This window comes from Ictalurus punctatus, chromosome 1 (assembly GCF_001660625.3).
Source record: "Ictalurus punctatus breed USDA103 chromosome 1, Coco_2.0, whole genome shotgun sequence".
Lineage (NCBI taxonomy): Eukaryota > Metazoa > Chordata > Actinopteri > Siluriformes > Ictaluridae > Ictalurus > Ictalurus punctatus.
The window spans coordinates 5080724-5098095 of NC_030416.2; the positions used below are offsets into that span (position 1 = coordinate 5080724).

Sequence of the window (17372 nt, forward strand, 5' to 3'; positions counted from 1 at the left end):
AATAATATCTAAAAAAAGATATAGAGATATTAACATAAATACAAATGGTAATGTATATTTTTATTCATTACAATTTGTATTTATGTTAATATCTCTATAATATCTTTTTTTTTTTTTGTGATGTATTCATTTTAGCATCCTTTTGAGTATTTCTTTTGGTCAACCCTGTTGCCATCCTTTGATGGAGATTTTGTCTCAAATTTGAAACATGTGAGACAAAATGTCCACTTGATGGTATAAATGCGCTAATGGTAGTTCATGGTACTAAAGAAATGATATTTAAAGATTCAAGAAAACAGTCATTAAATAAATAAGCATTGGTCCCTAGCCTATCACAATATGGTAATAATTGTGACATCTCATAAATGTACTTTCGACCCAGTTACAATTTTTTGTCAAACTTTTTTTTTCAGACGGGACAGCAAACATACCTCCATGTGTTTAGCATCCAAGATATGAAAGGAAGTTTCATCACTCCCCCTCACTTACAAAGCAGCATGAATAAAAGTTCCCAATTTATACATGAATTTCAAGGTGGTAACAGTGTTGACAGAAGAACTATACAGTCCCCTTTAAAACTATTGGAGCGGCGAGGCCAATTGATTTGTTTCTGCTGTACACCAAAGACCTTTGGTTTTGAGATCAAAAGATGGATATGAGATGAGAGTTTAGGATTTCAGCTTTTATTTCCTGGTATTTACATCTAGATATGTTCAGCAATATAAAACATAGAACCTTTTTGTATCAGACTGCCCGATTTTTAGGTGAGCAAAAGTATAGGAACAGATAAGTCATGAAGTACATTAAATAACACTTATAACATATTTGGTTGCATATCGCTTGCTTGCAATAACTGCATCAAGCCTGCGACTCACGAACATCACCAAATTGTTGGTTTCTTCTTTTGTGATGCTTTTCCAGGTTTTTACCACAGCGTCTTTCAGCTGTTGTTTGTTTCAGGGGGTTCTCCCTTTAGTCTCCTCTTCAGGAGGTGAAATGCTGCTGAATTGGGTAAAGGTCTGGTGATTGACTTGTCCAGTCTAAAACCTTCCACCACCCCCCCGATGAAGTCCTGTGTTGTGTTGGCGGTGTGTTTTGGATCGTTGTCTTGCTGCATGATGAAGTTCCTCCTGATTAATTTGGATGCATTTCTCTGTAAACTGGCAGACACAATGTTCCTGTAAACTTCTGAATTCATTCTGCTGCTATCAACATGAGTTCCATCATCAATTAAGATTACTGAGCCTGCTCCAGAAGCAGCCATGCAAGCCTAAGTCATGACACTACCGCCACCATGTTTCACAGGTGAGCTATGTTTTGGATCATGAGCAGATCCTTTCTTTCTCCATGATTTGGCCTTTCCATCACGTTAGTAGAGGTCAATCTTGGTTCTAGAAGGTTTGTGGCTCATCTCTGTATTTTACTGCAAATTTCAATCTGGGGTTCTGATTCTTACTGCTCATGAGTGGTTTGCATCTTGTGGTATGGACTCTATATTTCTGCTCTCAAAGTCCTCTTCCAACGGTGGATTGTGATACCTTCACCCCTGCCCTGTGGAGGTTGTTGGTGATGTCACTGACTGTTGTTTTTGTGTTTATCGTCACGGCTCTCACAATGTTTCTGCCATCAGCTGTAGTCGTCTTCCTTGGCCAATCCATTCAGTGTCTGTTGCTCGGTACACCACTGGTTTCTTTATTTATCAGAATATTCCAAATTGTTGTATTGGCTATGCCCAATGCTAGGGCAGTTCCTCTGACTGAGTTTCCCGTCTTTTCTCAGCTTCGAAATGGCAGTGTGTACACTGAGCTACACAGTCAGTTGTCATAACCAGCTAAGTCAGTTCACCCCAGAAAGTGACATTACACAACCTAATGTCACACTCAGTACGTTTACATGGACAGAATAATCCAATTTTAACCCGATTAAGACGATACTCTGATTAAGAAACTACCATGTAAACAGCAATTTTTTCTTACCTTAATCCGAATAAAGTCATACTCGAAGTAAACATAAATGGAATTAAGACGTGTGGCGTATTCCTGTTTTAATCGCATTATCGACGTGCGTTACAGACGTGTACACACCTTAATCACACTATTAACGTCGTGTGGGAGTTTTCACCGCATTTTGCGACAGGACACGTACAACCTTGTGACGACAAACAAGAGCACGGCTGCGTCCCAAACCGCATACTTACCTGCTACTGTACCCAACCCAAACTGTACCACCGCTTCAAGCAGTCGTCTGTTTGCACGTACAGCACGACAAATAATTAACCGCACTTGAAGCGTTCGTAAAAATTTTAAATAAAAACACCCAAAACTGTATGTTGACGCATGAAATTCAGGAGGGAACGTCGGACGGCGTGGCGCAGTGACGTAATGACGTGTGCTGTTAATCGATCTATGTTCTAGAACGTGTAAAACCGGAACATGAAAGGAGTATTCTAAAAGGGACTCATGTAAACACCTTAATCAGAGTAAGGTCAATAATTAGATTACTGCCGTCCATGTAAACGTAGTCACGGACTGATTTTGGTGACCGTCAACATCTATTGGATTATGCATTTATAAATGTTTTTGTCAATGTTGTCATGTAGTTCTATGCACAAAGCCCTTCAGTGCAGTTTTTGTTTTTCAGTTCCATTTTTAAAATCAAGAAACAGTATTAACCAAGCATTATAAGACGATAGACATAATTTACTTGAGTTTCCCTAGACAAAACAGTCATACATGATGTGTCTTTAGAGCATTAATAATGTAAACAAGCACAAAATAAAAATCAAAGTGCCCTGAAAAATACCCTCAGCATGTAATATAATACTGAGCAATAGGACATTAGGAATTACTGAAAGTGGCAAGAGCATACAACAATGCTATGTAATGATGACATGCTAACTAATAATATACTAGTTACCAAGCTGGCTAGTTTAGTTACAGTCTTAAACTCAATCCAAAGTAACTCCGTGTCCTAATTTAAAAATGAAATTTACTAACCGCAGAATCTATTTCTGTTACATCATCCAGCTGTTAATACAAAATATATACATACCTAGCAAGAAGATATACTGTTTTTTAAAACCGTTTGTTGTTATATTTAGACACAGCATATTGCCTGTGTAGACCATGCCATCAGTAATTCCTATTACAGTACAGTGATCACAGATATGTAAATATGCAAACACAAACATCTGGAAATGGCATTTTTTGATATTAAATACTCTGAACTGTCATGATTATCAGCGGTTATATTGCATAATATTAGAACGAAAAGAAAGATAAGCCGAGGCGAAGCATCATTATGTGATTGCGTAATGAAATTTGTTTTAGCTCTCCAGAAGGCTGTTTGCGTGAATTGACAGCGCCTCGGCAACATGGCTTGTAAGGATGCTGTAAGGAGAAAAATTGAATGAGGTAATCCACATTAGACAATGGGCACTTATACATTTTATAGTACACTGCTCTTCTAAACTTATATTCACAATAATTAATCATTATTAATGGTCACCTCACCAGCATAATGTTAGGGGTCCCAGTTCTATGCTGAATATAAAAATGGACAGAGCAGAAGCCAGTATCTGTAAGTGAGATAAGACAAACGTTTAATAATACAAGACAACAAAAGTGAATACTGCCCAGTTCGATATCACTAAACTTGTAAATAGTACAAGATACTGTTTTAAAACACCTACGTATGTTCAGTTTAATTCGGAAAATATCGTATACGGCGCTGCGTGAAAGTTTAGAACTTTCGACGTCTGCATAAATATGACCTAAATTATCATTCACACAAGTTCTAAAGATAAGAGACAAAGAGAACCCAATTAAACAAATGAGACAAAAATATTATACTTGACCATTTATTTATTGAGGAAAATGATCCAGTATTACATATCCGTGAGTGGCAAAAGTATGTGAATCTCTAGGATTAGCAGTTCATTTGAAGGTGAAATTAGAGTGAGGTGTTTTCAATCGATGGGATGACGATCAGGTGTGAGTGAGCGCTCTGTTTTATTTAAATAAAAGGGATCTATCGAGGTCTTCACAACACACATTTGTGGAAGTGCACGAACAAAGGACCTTAATCCAGTAGGAATGTTGTGGAAGGGCCTGAAGCAAACAGTTCATGCGAGGAAACCCACCAACATCCCCGAGTTGAAGCTGTTCTGTACTGAGGAACGGGCTAAAATTCCTCCAAGCCGATGTGCAGGACTGATCAACAGTTCCTGGAAATGTTTAGTAAAGTTTCAAAAAGTAATGTAAATAAAGAGCCCCTTTTGTGTTGTTGCAAGCCTGCCTCCTGTTTCCTTATTTCCCTCAGAACTTAAAAGGGAATTGTTACACTGTTGCCAAAACCCAGTATTTGAAGAAGATCTGCCATAATGAAATCCTCGACCACTCGCAAAGATCGTCAAGACCCTGACTGGCATCGACCAGACTCGACACCAGGTTTTCCAGACTCTTCTATAAGCAAAATCCAGCAGAGGCCTCTACGGCCATGCCCCATTTCAAGCTCTCAAAAATGGGACCGCAGGATGGGACTCACAGTGAACCCAAAGAAGTGTGCAATTGGGTGGGTGGAAGTACAGTTTCTGGGCTTCGACTTGGGACATGGGCAGGTGCGCCTCAAAATTGATAAGACCGCAGCAATTGCGGCCTGCACGAGACCCAAGACCAAAAAGGGGCTGAGGCAGTTCCTGGTGCTGGTTGGCTACTACAGAAGTTGTGTACCTAATTTTTCAGAAGTCACCAGCCCACTGACTGACTTCATTAAAAAGGAGCTGTCAGATCCGGTCCAGCGGACGGAGCCATGCGAGCATGCTTTCTGCCAGGTAAATGTGGTTTTGTGTGGGGGCCCGCTGTTGCATTCACACTCTCTCCCTTTTTTTCTGCAGACTAACATGTTGGACAGAGGGTTTGGGGCCATGGTGGTCATGGATTACCTCTGTCATCGGGGGGAGTCAGCTGCAAGCTGTCCAGTCCCTGTGCTTCACAGTTGGTATGAGGTGCTTCTCCTGAAAAGCTGTCTTTGGTCTGCGCCAAACATGTCTGCTGTTACTGTGGCCAAACAACTCTATCTTTGATTCGTCTGTCCAGAGCACGTTACTCCAAAAGACCTGGTCTTTGCCTACATGGCACGCCTCCCATGCAGGTCAAATTTGTGCAATCTCTTACTGATTGTAGAAGCATCCACTTTGACACCAACAGCTGCTAGACTTACTAGCAAATCTTGCGAAGCAATTTGGGGGTTCTTGGAGACTTCATTGTGCATCAGATGGTCTGCTTTGGGCCTGAATTTGCTGGGAATGGCCAGTCCTAGACAAATTGGCAGTCGTTTGAAATCCGTGCCATTTGTAGATCCTTTTCCTTCCTTACAGTGGAATGATGTATTCATAAATAACTTGGAGATATGGAGAGCCTGGTCCGATGGGTGGTGGATGTCATAATCATAATGTATATGCTGGCTGGATACTAGGCCACAACACATGAAACGCCCCTGAAATACATCACCTGACCGGAATGCTACCGAACACCATTTGGGAATCTTAAAACAGTCAGTAAAGAAATGGAACATCTCCAGCAAAGAAAAGGTGAAAAGTGAAGAATTATATCGTCAAAGATTTCTTCTATCCATGCCAAGGAGGTAATCAATAAGCATCATTAGTGAAGAACATACCAGTCTTTGTTGCAGTAACTTTTATTGTATGGACCCCCTTATTATATCTCATTCTATAACTGTACAAAAAAAAAATACAATTTTATAATTTCTAAGATTGTAGTAACAGTAAACAGGGGTGTACTTACTTTCTTTGTATACGGTATAAAATGGTATAAGTCAGTTGGAACAGGTATGTACAGGACATTTAAAATGAAAGAATAATGTCTTAAAAACTCTATTCATGTATCTCATCCATTTGTAATGAATGAGTATGAAAGAAGAATGATGATATCTCTGACCTTGGCCAGGAACAGCCAGACCGCGCAGTGCACCAAAGAAAGTCCGCTCTTCAACTTCACCGATGCTAGCACCAGAAAAAAGCCAAGTATAGCACTGTTGGTAAGAATGCGCATTTCATTAGCACATCAAGTTGCATTTAATACGTGAATTAATACTTATTTGGTTTATAGTTATGATTACTTTCTTTTTATACGACTTAACATGTATACGTACAGCAGCGTCCCAAATTGCTGCCCAATCTCTTATAAATTTAACTTTACATCAGAAACACCATATAAATCTACTAAATGCAAAGTTGATTTGGTTCATGTGGAAACTTCCTACCTGGCAAAACAGCCACTATAGAATGTATAGGACCAAAGGAAGGGAAAATCCAGAGCACCAAAAAGATCACCTAAGAAAAAAAAATTATAGTTTACAAATGCTATTGGATATTCATCACAACACTCTCCAGGAATAATATGCCACAATGCAAAAAATAAAAGTCACTGAGAAAGAGATGTCGGATTACCTGTTGGATGTGTTGCAGTAGCTAACAGCAAGATGCTTTTTTAAAAAAAAAAAAAAAAAAAAAAAAAAAAAAGTTTCTTTTTAACAGCAAATGAAAAATAATAGCTAATTAAAAACTGTAAAAAATAAGTATGTCAGTTTATTTACCTGACCATGTAGTTGATTAACTGTTGTTCAAGATCACTGTTTAAAAAAAAAAAAAAAAAATCTTACAGACTCTCATAAACGACCTTTGACACACACTGAATACATTTGGGTTTGAGATCAAAAGATTATCAGATGGGAATTTCAGTTTTCATTTCCAGATATTTACATCTAGATGTGTTAAACAACTTCGAACATGATGGCATCTTTCTTGGCAGACCACTCAATTTTTAGGTGAGCAAAAGTATTCGGAAAAAAAGTAAAGAACACGTAACGTTTGGTTGCATATCCCTTGCTTGCAATAACTGCATCAAACCCATGGACCACTGACGTCGCCAAACTGTTGCATTCTTCTTTTGTGATGCTTTTCCAGGCTTGTGCTGCAGCTTCTTTCAGTTGCTCTTTGTGGATTGTGCAATCTTCATCCCTGCCCTGTGGAGGTTCTTGGTGGTCACTGAATGTTGTTTTGGGGCTCTTCTTCACAGGCCTCACATTATTTCTGTCATCACATGTGCTTATTTTCCTTGGCCAACCTGTTCCATGTCTGGTTATTAATGTCACGTATTGGAGGCTAAGGTTAGGATGCAAATGCAGATAAGAGCTTTATTATACGAGAGACAGGCAGACAAATCCAAATCGTGAAACACAGACGTGGTCATAAGCAGGCAAAAGTCAGGCGATTGGCAAACGGGTATAAAAGAGGCAAAACGGAATCGAAGCCTAAACAGGATTCAAAAAGATCAAGATCAAAACTATGACCCATGAAACGAGGGACAAAGGGTTGGTATTCAAAAAACTCACGCGATACTTTGCAAAGTATAAAGAGACACAAGGGGATTATAATTCTTTTTACAATACCGGGGCGGAGACAGGACAAACCTTAACAAAACACAGATGTCAGAAGAAAACAAAGTCAAGGTCACTGAAAACCCGGCAGCGCGCGTTCGTGGAAATCATGACAATTAGTACACCAGTGGTTTCTTTCTTTTCCAGGACATTTTCAAGGACATTCCAAATTGTTATACTGGCTAAGCCCAATGCTTATGCAATGGATAGATTTTACTTCTTTTCTCAGCTTCAAAATGGCTTGCTTTTCCCATAGACAGCTCTCTGATCTTTGTGTTGGTTTATCCTTTTTGACAACAAATGCAGTCTTCCCAGGCAAAATTTTATCGTGTAAACGATAAATCTAACAGGACACCCCTGGGCACCAAGAAGAACCACTGAGTCACATTGTAATATTTTTGATCACTTGAAAAATGAGCGAGATCAAACAAAAGGTGTTGTTTAATTCACCTAGATGCAAGTATCTGGAAATGAAAGCTGAAATTGTGATCTGTCGTCTCATATTCATCTTTTGGTCTCAAACTCAAAGGTCTTCAGTGTACAGCAAAAATGGAAAAATTGGCCTTCCCTTCCAATACTGTATAAATAAGAATTTGTATGTACTTATGTGTTATTTAGAAACAAGCAAGTTAAAAAACAGGAGATAGATTTGTTTCACTGTAAATAGCACAAATCACAATAAAAAAATTCTATAAAGCGCAAACACTACAAGATCAAAACTGGTCAAAATAGTAACCTCAGATGGCTAGACGTTGAGTTCCTCTGGAACACTTTGTATGACCCTGAAATAGAGGAGAAACAGAAAAAGATTACATTGAATATACTGCATTGTATTTATTATCATTCTATTACTGTACAACAGTTAAGTTGAAACTCAAGTGCAACTGGATTATGCAGCAAGACAATGATCCAAAGCATAGGAGGCAAGTCCTAGTCCTAGACATAATGAAAGACTCATCTCCAGTTATCGGAAGCATTTGGATGAGGTTATTGCTGCTAAAGTTGGCACAACCAGATTTTAAGGGGGCAATTAGTTTTTCACATTGGTAATAGGTGTTAAAAAGAAAGAAATAAAAACTGTATTGCGTTTACTCAGCTTGCCTTTGATTTATGTTGTATTTCATTTGAAGATCTAAAACTAAATCAGGAATCAGGGTGGGGGCAAATACTTTCTCATTGTACTGTATAGTATATAGATGAACATATTGCAACTAAATCACCAATGCATTTGTGCTGATATTATAGAATCATCGATAAAGCGTTCGCCCTATCCTCCAGAGATTACGAGTTCGAATCCCAATGATGTCACAGCCGTCTGTGTCCAGGAGCCCAAGGGAGCAAAATTAGCTCTCTCAATCAGCACTCAGTGACACTTGCTAATCATTGGCATCTGTGAGCTCATACATGCAGAAGGTGTGCATTACGTTGCATGAGCAACAGTACGAAGCATGACGTGCTTCATGGCTCACGTGCCTCAGAAGAAGTATGATACAGTTCTCTGGTTGGTAGCTGTCATGTAAGAATTGGTCATGACTAAATTAGGGAGAAATTCCCAAAGAAATAAATAACAGTGTATAATGTGTGGATTTATAGACGCATAGCAAATCCTTGGGTACACAATGATTATGAAACTTTTTATTTTTTTTAATCATAAAATGACACAGGCTATATGGAGGAATAATTAAATCAATAAAATTCTAGATGTAATAACTTTCAAAACTACAAAACAGTCTCACCAACACAGCAAAAGTGGATGACCGCCCATATGTAACCATTTAGCCCAAACTGAAATGGAATAGGGTGAGATGAGATTAAAAAAATTTGCTTGCATTTCCTCATTCCGCAAGTCGCTTTGTATAAACGTGTCTGCTAAATGAATAAATGTCGATGTAAATATCATTTTCACCATTACGCAGGACTGATATCACTATAGTTCAACATAAGCAAATGGGGTGTAGTTTGTTTCTGCTGTATGATTAATTTGGCTACCACGAATTACATCATTAATCTACATCAGTAATATCCAGTACAAATCTGTCCTACTTTAGCACTGTTCATCAAAATAGTAACAACACATTAGGTCGAGATATACATCATTCCTACTAACCTTCAGAACAATCAGTTGATTCCCATTAGAAAGGGGTTACAAATAAATATTTATGACACAAGAAATAACATGGTTCTGTAACAGGACGTTCTCAGGGAGAACTTGTCTACACTGTAATAAATTAATATTAAGATCACAATCAGGTGTAGTTTAAAGATATGATTTCATTCACTGTGGAAAAACGTTTGATAATGTGATTGGTCGTGGAGGTGTACAAACAAACTGTCTATGTAATGTTGTTTGGTGTGTGTGTATAAGAGGAGTTATTTTACCTGACGATTTTGAAGTGCAAGAGTAATAGCTGACAGCAGCATCAGGCTTTCACTGGAAATAATGATCAAGTCAAAATTACTTGGCGAGAACTGCAAATACGAATGCATCTTTACGTTGAGAAACGCCAATACCAATCCTACATTCAATTCAGTTGTATTTGTGTAGCACTTTCAACAACAGACATTGTCTGTCACATGTTTGAGGTAGTAAAAATATGCATCTCTTTGTAAATTCCATAAAAAAACAGACTGGGCTATGATTTTTCCTGTTCTATTGTTTTTCCACTTAAAAATGAAAAGAGCGCTACTTGCGATGGTCTACATGTGACACAGAAAATGCCTGTGTTTTTACAATACCTTACTACTACTAATGTAAAATAGGCACTAAGAAATTTCTACCTTCCTGGATATAGACGATAAAATAAATGCCTACCTGAATGTCTTCACCCACGATGACCTCTTGAGAGTAAAACCAGAAAATAAGAAACTGAATTATTTCAGGGGTTATTATTAGGTAAACTTACTTCTAACATTCACTACTGGTCAAAAGTTTGGAGACACTCGACTGAAACATTTCTCATGAGCTTAAAAAACTTTTGATCTGAAGGTGTGTGATTAAATGTTTGAAACCGGTGTTGTAGACGAAAATATAATCGTGCCGGCATATTCTTTTCTTTTATTAGAAAACTAACAATTTATTTAGAAAAAAAAAAAAAATCTTATCACAACATAATTCCCATAGTTCCACTTGTGTTATTCCAGAGTTCTGATGACTTTATTCTTATTCTAAAATGTGGGGTAAAAAAATTAAATAAAGAATGAGCGTGTCGAAACTTTTGAACTTTCTATAGTGTATAGCTACTTGTGTCACGTAATGGAGGCGCAGACAGATGCAAATGCAGATAAGAGCTTTTATTAAAGAGAGGCAAGCAGACAAATCCAAAACATGAGACAATAGCGTGGTCAAAAAACAGGCAGTAGGTCAGGCGATCGGCAAACAGGTATAAACAAGGCTAAACAGGAATCGAAAACGAGGGCGAGAAAAAGATCGAAACTATAACGCGTGAAACGAGGAACAAGCGCTTGGTATCCGGGAAACTCACGTAAAACTTCGCGAAGTACAAAGAGACACGAGGGGTTTAAATGAGAAAAGTAATCAAGGGTGAACACAAAACAGCTGAGAGTAAAGATGACACATACGGGAAACAACCAATGACAGTACTGGGGCGGAGCGACATCCTCAGCCGAGCAGGAAGGTGGAGCGTTGTCCGAAGCGGAGCCTGCCATAGTGACATCCGAGGCAAAACAGGGAAGAAAAGCGGAGCAACGTCTTCAGCTGAACAGGGAGACTGCGCAGCGTCCTCAGCTGAGCTGGGATTTTGAGCAGCATCCTCAGCGGAGCAGGATTGCAGAGCGACGTCCTCAGAGAGGCCTGGCGTAGTGACATCCGCGGCAGAGTAGGGAAGCAAATCGGAGCGCTTGGCTGCAACGGGAGGCAGAGAAACGTCCTCAGCTGAACAGGGTGGATGAGCGGCGTCATCAGTCACGCAGAGAGACTGCGCGTCGTTCTCCATCGACTCTGCAGGCTGAACTTGGTTGGCTGTGTCAGCAGACTCAGGTGAAAGTTTAGTTGGCCGTATCGTCGACCTGGGACAGGAATGTAGCTTGGGAGGCTGCCTCGTCAACCACTAGCAGGAGCTCTGGAAATGAGACAACCTCTTGGGTCTCGTGCTGGAGTTCTGGGGAGATCACCACGTTGAACTCCGACTAAGATTCTGGAGGTCGCCACATTGACCTCAGACAAGTGTTCAACAAGTGAGACCTCCTCATAGGTCTCATGCTGGAACTCGCCACGTTGACCTCCAGCTGGAGCTCTGCAGGTGAGACCACCTCATGGGTCTCAGGTTGGAGCTCTGGAGATGAGGTCGCCACATTGACCTCCAGCTGGAGCTCTGTAGATGCGACCACTTCGTAGGTCTCAGGCTGGTGCTCTGCCCTTGCTCTCTTGTGGAGCCGTTTGTGGATATGCCAGTTGTTTTTAAAACCCTGCCGGGAGCAGAAATGTGATCCGTGGATCCCAAGATTACTGCATGTAGGACACTGTAGGGTGGCTTCTTTACGGCAGCCCTCGGTCTTAGGCTTGCTCGTCACACTGACTCACCTCAAAAGTTGATCCAGGTTTTAGCTCTGCCCTGGATGTCCAAACTCCTTCATGAATAGTCCTGCAAGCGGAGTTACATTGTTGGGGGCTCTTGACCCTTTACTGGCCAGATGCTCCGCCCAATCACGGGCCGGGCCATAAAGCCGGGACACAATGAACCCAAGCCATTGCCTCTTGTCCGCCTTGTGGTTTGCCAGGCTCGAAAAGTACATTTGGCAGTGGAAAATGAACTGCCTTGGGTAGCCACCCAATCCATAATTGGGGTCCGGGAGTACTATGTCCGTCCACTGGGGAAACTGGACCGACATGAATGGTGGCCAGGCATTCCTATGTACACTGGTGTGATGCTCTCCTCGCTCTCCTGCTGCATCCATAATGAGGCGAAGTATTCTGTCATGTAATGGAGGCACAGACAGATGCAAATGCAGATAAGAGGTTTATTAAAGAGAGGCAAGCAGACAAATCCAAAACATGAGACAACAGCGTGGTCAAAAAAACAGGCAGTAGGTCAGGCAAACGGGCGTAAACAAGACTAAACAGGAATCGAAAATGAGGGTGAGACCAAGATCAAAACTATAACACATCAAACAAGGAACAAACGCTTGATATATGGAAAACTCACGTAGAACTTCGCGAAGTACAAAGAGACACGCGGGGTTTAAATGACAAACGTAATCAAGGGTGAACACAAAACAGCTGAGACTAAAGATGACACATACGGGAAACAACCGATGACAGTACAGGAATCACGACAAAGCACACGTGTCAAAAGTACACAAACTCAGTGTCACTGACAAACTCAGAAGTGCGCCACATGCTCCAGTGCTAGCGCGAGGGGAAATCGTGACAACTTGGATGTTCAGCAAACTAGATCTACGATTCATATTCTGTTGTTTAGTTTACATCTAAAAAAAAAAAAAGTGTAGTCATCTAATAGCCTGGTACTGTGACAACCTCTAACTTTTCAAGTGTTCTGAAACTTTAATCAATATATACCGTATTCGTGCATAGTTGTTTGATATACATTTCAGGCAAGGCAGGCAACGGCCCCCGAGGGCTGATCATTTAAACAGTCAGAAAATTTTCATCTTAAAATAATACGCAACACCTCAGCAACCCCCTTTGCAGGGTGCTATCTCATTTGAAGACTGGTTTATACTCGTGCGCCACCCCTTCACGCTCAAGTCGCGTGAGCTTTAAATCCTGAAAATGAACAAGGACGTACCTAACTGGCAGCCAGGAGCGCAAGAGAAAACAAGAAGAGGAGGAAAAGAGTCAACAGGACAGTTGTAAGTGATGGAGATGAAGACAAACAAAGCCGCATCTTGTCATCCAATTTCAGTTTTATTTCACCTTATTATTTGTAAGATGAATTACTTTTAATAGTTAGGGCTGGCGTGTTTTGAGGACCGTTAGCAGTTCTTCATGTGGGCTGAAACGCAATAGGTGGTTCCGCTTGGCAAGAATCTGTACTGTGTCGCTTGGGGCAGCGGTGGCTTAGCGGTTAAGGCTCTGGGTTACTGATTGGAAGGTCGGGGGTTCAAGCCCTTGGGCCTTTGAGCAAGGCCATTAACCCTCTCTGCTCCAGGGGCACCGTATCATGACTGACTCTCTGCTCTAACCCCAACTTCCTGGCATGCCCTAACCCTAAGGTATGTGAAGAAAATAATATCACTGTGCTGTGAAGACTCATTAAATAAAAACGAAAATACATTTACAGCACATTTAATGTTGATGGATGATAATTTCAACAAATACATTTTTACATTAAAAGTTGACATTAGTTAGTAAATGCTAGTGTACTGTAAATACTGAGGTTTGATTTCCTATTTGTAAAATACACCATGAAGCTGTAAAAAAAAAAAAACCCCACTATGTTCTGTTAGATGCGTTTTGACTACTTAAATGAGACGTTTTCGCTGTACTCGTGTTTGATGCACGTGAATCGAAGAGGGCTTTGGCTGAACGTTCGTCGCGATGCCGTCACATGACGCGGCTTGGCCCAAATCTGTGGACAATCTGCGGTAATTAAGAAAAAGTTCCTCCGAATATTGTGGAGTTCTTTTCCGCGATCGCGAAATCCTCGAGGGACCGACTAAAGAACATTTTACATCTTCACGCAGCATTTGGTACTGCTACGGGATGTGTAATTACACTACGCTGTTGCACACTGGACTTTAACTGGCTGCTGATAACTGTCAGTTTGTTTACATACTGCACTGCATCCCGAATGTCATATTTGCAGAAAAGAAATATTGCTCCTTAGACATTTTTTTGTGCTTACCTCTTTTCGAGTCCATCTAACAAGAAGAGAGAAGACCACTTCTGACACGTTTTGCAACACAAAAAAGAACGGGATCGGCTAGCCACAAAACACACAAACAGATCAGTTAAAAATGTGAGACAACAAGAGTGTAATTACAGCATTACACTTTCATTATCTGTGCAGAAATTACAGACATACCAGAATGGACAAGGCTTTGGATCCACCATATATGTTCCCCAAAAAAAGGACTGATCCTGGAAGCCAGGACACTGCTGCAGATCTAGTCATTTTAATAAAGGATCATAAATGTTGGCTACAATGGTGTTATTACTACTCAACTCATAGCTCAATAAAGAACACTGGGTCTCATTTATTCTCCTGGTTACAAAGGGATTTATTCATAAATCCTTCATATGAGAATTTACACATGACATCCTGTAAAGTCAGAAAAACACATTTGTATCTTCTCATGCTCCGGAGTGTGTGTAAATTTACACATAAGAAGACTAATCTTGTTTGATCGGGTTCAAATCATATAATTTGCAAACAGTTACTGCCGCATTTTAATACGCGGATTATGCGCTCAAGTTTAAATCGCTTATGGTCTCGTGCTAATGCTATTAAAGAAATATTAAACGGAAAAAAAATAATAAACCAAGACAGCATTCCAACCCAAATTCATTTTAAACCAAATAACACTAGTCATTCAATGAATCAAAAGTACTCCCTCTTCTGCCTTCTTCTTCTTTTGGCTGTTTAGTGGTCATTCTGCACTTTCCACTCTATGAGCGTTGCCTTTTATAGAGTTTTGTGGGCGTCACTAAATGCAAATCAGCTAGCCTAGGCCGTACATTTATGGGTGATTGCATTCACGTGCGTACGTTGTTGAACAGCGAAGACGATTGGTGTATCCGAAACTTTAGTAAATCCAGAGGAAATGTTGCGTTCAATTTGGCTTACGCAAACGTTTACATGCAACTTTATGAAAAGTAGGCAGAATGCTGACTTTCATTTTTCCTGCCATTTTCTTCTGGCTGGTTTGGGTTGAAGAGGACTATACTGGTTACAAGTGATGTCAGATGTCCCAAGGTACAAATCAGAATTACACATTAAAAATCAGCTTTCTTCCAACCAATAGAACTAAGGTTAGTGCTTTTGCTCACTCAGACTCTTTCCCCATGGTTAATCATGAGCAAAACTTCAAGCGTCCAAGCAAATTCAGCCCAAGAGCGGACCATCTAATGCAAAAAGAAAACTCCAAGAGCCACAAGATTTCATCCCAGGATCTGCTAGTAAGTCTTGCAACTGTTGGTGTCAAAGTGCATGCGTCTACAATCAGAAAGTGATTGCAGAAAAAGCCTTTGCAAGACTACATACAGGCAAAGACCAGGCCTTTTTGAATAATGTGCTCTGGAACGACGAATCAAAGATAGCGCTGTTTATTCACAGTAACAACAGACATGTTTGGCGCAGATGAAAGACGGCTTTTCAGGAGAAGCACCTCATACCAACTGTGAAGCACGGTGGTGGAAATGTTATGGTGTTATGGGGTTGCTTTGCTGCCTCATGGACTGGACAGCTTGCATTCATTGTCCAACTATGAATTCTGCATCATATCAAAGAATGCTTGAAGATAATGTGAGGCCATCTTGTCCGAAATATTCCTTGTGGTTTTGTTCAAATATATCAACTCTATTAATAGGCACTGTTTCAAAGATGATCAAATGTTTGCTTGTACAAATATGTCAAAAAAGCCAACAATTTCCATGAGCTGTACTTATTTTTCCCCCCACATGACTGTATATATTTCAGATAGCCTTTAAGAACGCCTTTGTCAAAAGAATCACTCATGGCTGGATCGGGAAGCTTTTGCAAGTTTGCGATGGACGTTAGCACATCACACACACACACGATGCTGTTTCCAAACTACTTAACAAATTCGAAAAGCCTGGAGGTGTTCGGATCAACCGAGAAGTGGACTTCCACAAACATCCACCGATGAAGGCACAACCCACGTGTTCAAAATGTATGGAGAGTTTTGGGACACCCTGTACCTCCAGCGAGTGTTTTTAAATGATTTATACACTACCAGTCTACACAATTCTGCAACATTATTTTATTACCTGGGAAAACCATTGATTTCCACCCATCCCAGTTTCCCAGTCACCAAAAGCAGAAGAGCTCCAATGCAGGTTTGCCACCTGGTATTCAGAGATAAGTCAGTGAAGTCCAGAGCAGCTGAGCATGAAGTTAATTATTATTATTATTATTTTTTAATTGTGTGTGTTTAAGAACAGCGAATAAGAAAATGGTTTCAAAAAGCAAACGTTATTAGGAAGTGAAGAATATGGGAAGAACCAAGATTTTAAAAAAAATAAATAAATACAGATCTGCTGATAAAGTGCATGTGGATGCTATTAAGCCACCTGTGTCAGACTTACCCCTGGAAAAGGGTGGGATATGTAAACTTCAAGACAGAAAGTACATACTGCAAAAAGAGAATAACTGTTTTAGCATTTAATGTCAAGTGTGAATATCATACACAAAGACCAATATAAAGTATAATAATAATAATAATAATAATAATAATAATAGTAATGTTAGAAGCAGAATATGGCAGTCAATCAGATTTTCAGTAAATATATTTCCAATGAGGTTATTCACATGAAATTTTCACCGGACATCTGTATTAACTCAAGAAATCCACACATTAAAGTCTATAAATAAAGTTATATATGAGTGCATATATATATATATATATATATATATATATATATATATATATATATATATATATATATACACACACACACACACACACACACATATATCCCCACCTTATTTGAGAAACAGGATCCCACAAAAAAGATGCAGAAGAAAACGCCTGGAATAGCTCGTGCTAAATTCATCGGTCAGAAATCCTCTGATTGGAAATCTTTTAAAAACATATATAAGGGAGAAACTCGCGGCGAACATCCATCAGAAACCCGACTTCACCGCGGTAAAGTTTGATAACCTATCCACGTAAAGATTTGCTACAAAACTACTTCCTGTATCCAGTGACGAAACGCGTGACGTGTAGCCGCGTTCGATTACAAAAATAAAAGT

General features: G+C 39.8%; 1 protein-coding gene across 4 annotated transcripts; it reads right to left on the minus strand.

Annotated features, from left to right (window-relative positions):
- Positions 1-667: 667 nt before the first annotated feature.
- Positions 668-17333, minus strand: LOC108264909 (transmembrane protein 241). Of its 4 annotated transcripts, XM_017466903.3 has the most exons (15): positions 17102-17332; positions 16706-16752; positions 16388-16465; positions 14463-14544; positions 14283-14360; positions 10271-10296; positions 9838-9889; positions 9195-9243; positions 8195-8240; positions 6616-6651; positions 6470-6504; positions 6283-6352; positions 5958-6051; positions 3513-3577; positions 668-3389 (listed from the first exon to the last, which is right to left on the minus strand). In XM_017466903.3, the coding sequence occupies exons 1-15, from the start codon at positions 17171-17173 to the stop codon at positions 3326-3328; spliced, it is 894 nt and encodes a 297-aa protein (XP_017322392.1). In that variant the 5' UTR covers positions 17174-17332; the 3' UTR covers positions 668-3325. The 4 variants fall into 4 exon arrangements, with proteins under 4 accessions (XP_017322392.1, XP_017322401.1, XP_017322410.1 ...); XM_017466912.3 differs by lacking the exon at positions 16388-16465 and having other exon boundaries at positions 17102-17333; XM_017466921.3 differs by lacking the exon at positions 14463-14544 and having other exon boundaries at positions 10271-10294; positions 17102-17333.
- Between the last annotated feature and the right edge of the window lie 39 nt (positions 17334-17372).

Excerpts from the sequence above, each read along its gene's own strand:
- LOC108264909 (XM_017466903.3), bottom strand. The coding sequence starts at position 17,173 with ATGAATTTAGCACGAGCTATTCCAGGCGTTTTCTTCTGCATCTTTTTT. Across the intron at positions 10,297-14,282 it reads TTAGATGGACTCGAAAAGAG|AGGTCATCGTGGGTGAAGAC; the intron begins GTAAGCACAAAA and ends TTTACTCTCAAG. Across the intron at positions 6,353-6,469 it reads TACTGCAACACATCCAACAG|GTGATCTTTTTGGTGCTCTG; the intron begins GTAATCCGACAT and ends TTTTTTTCTTAG.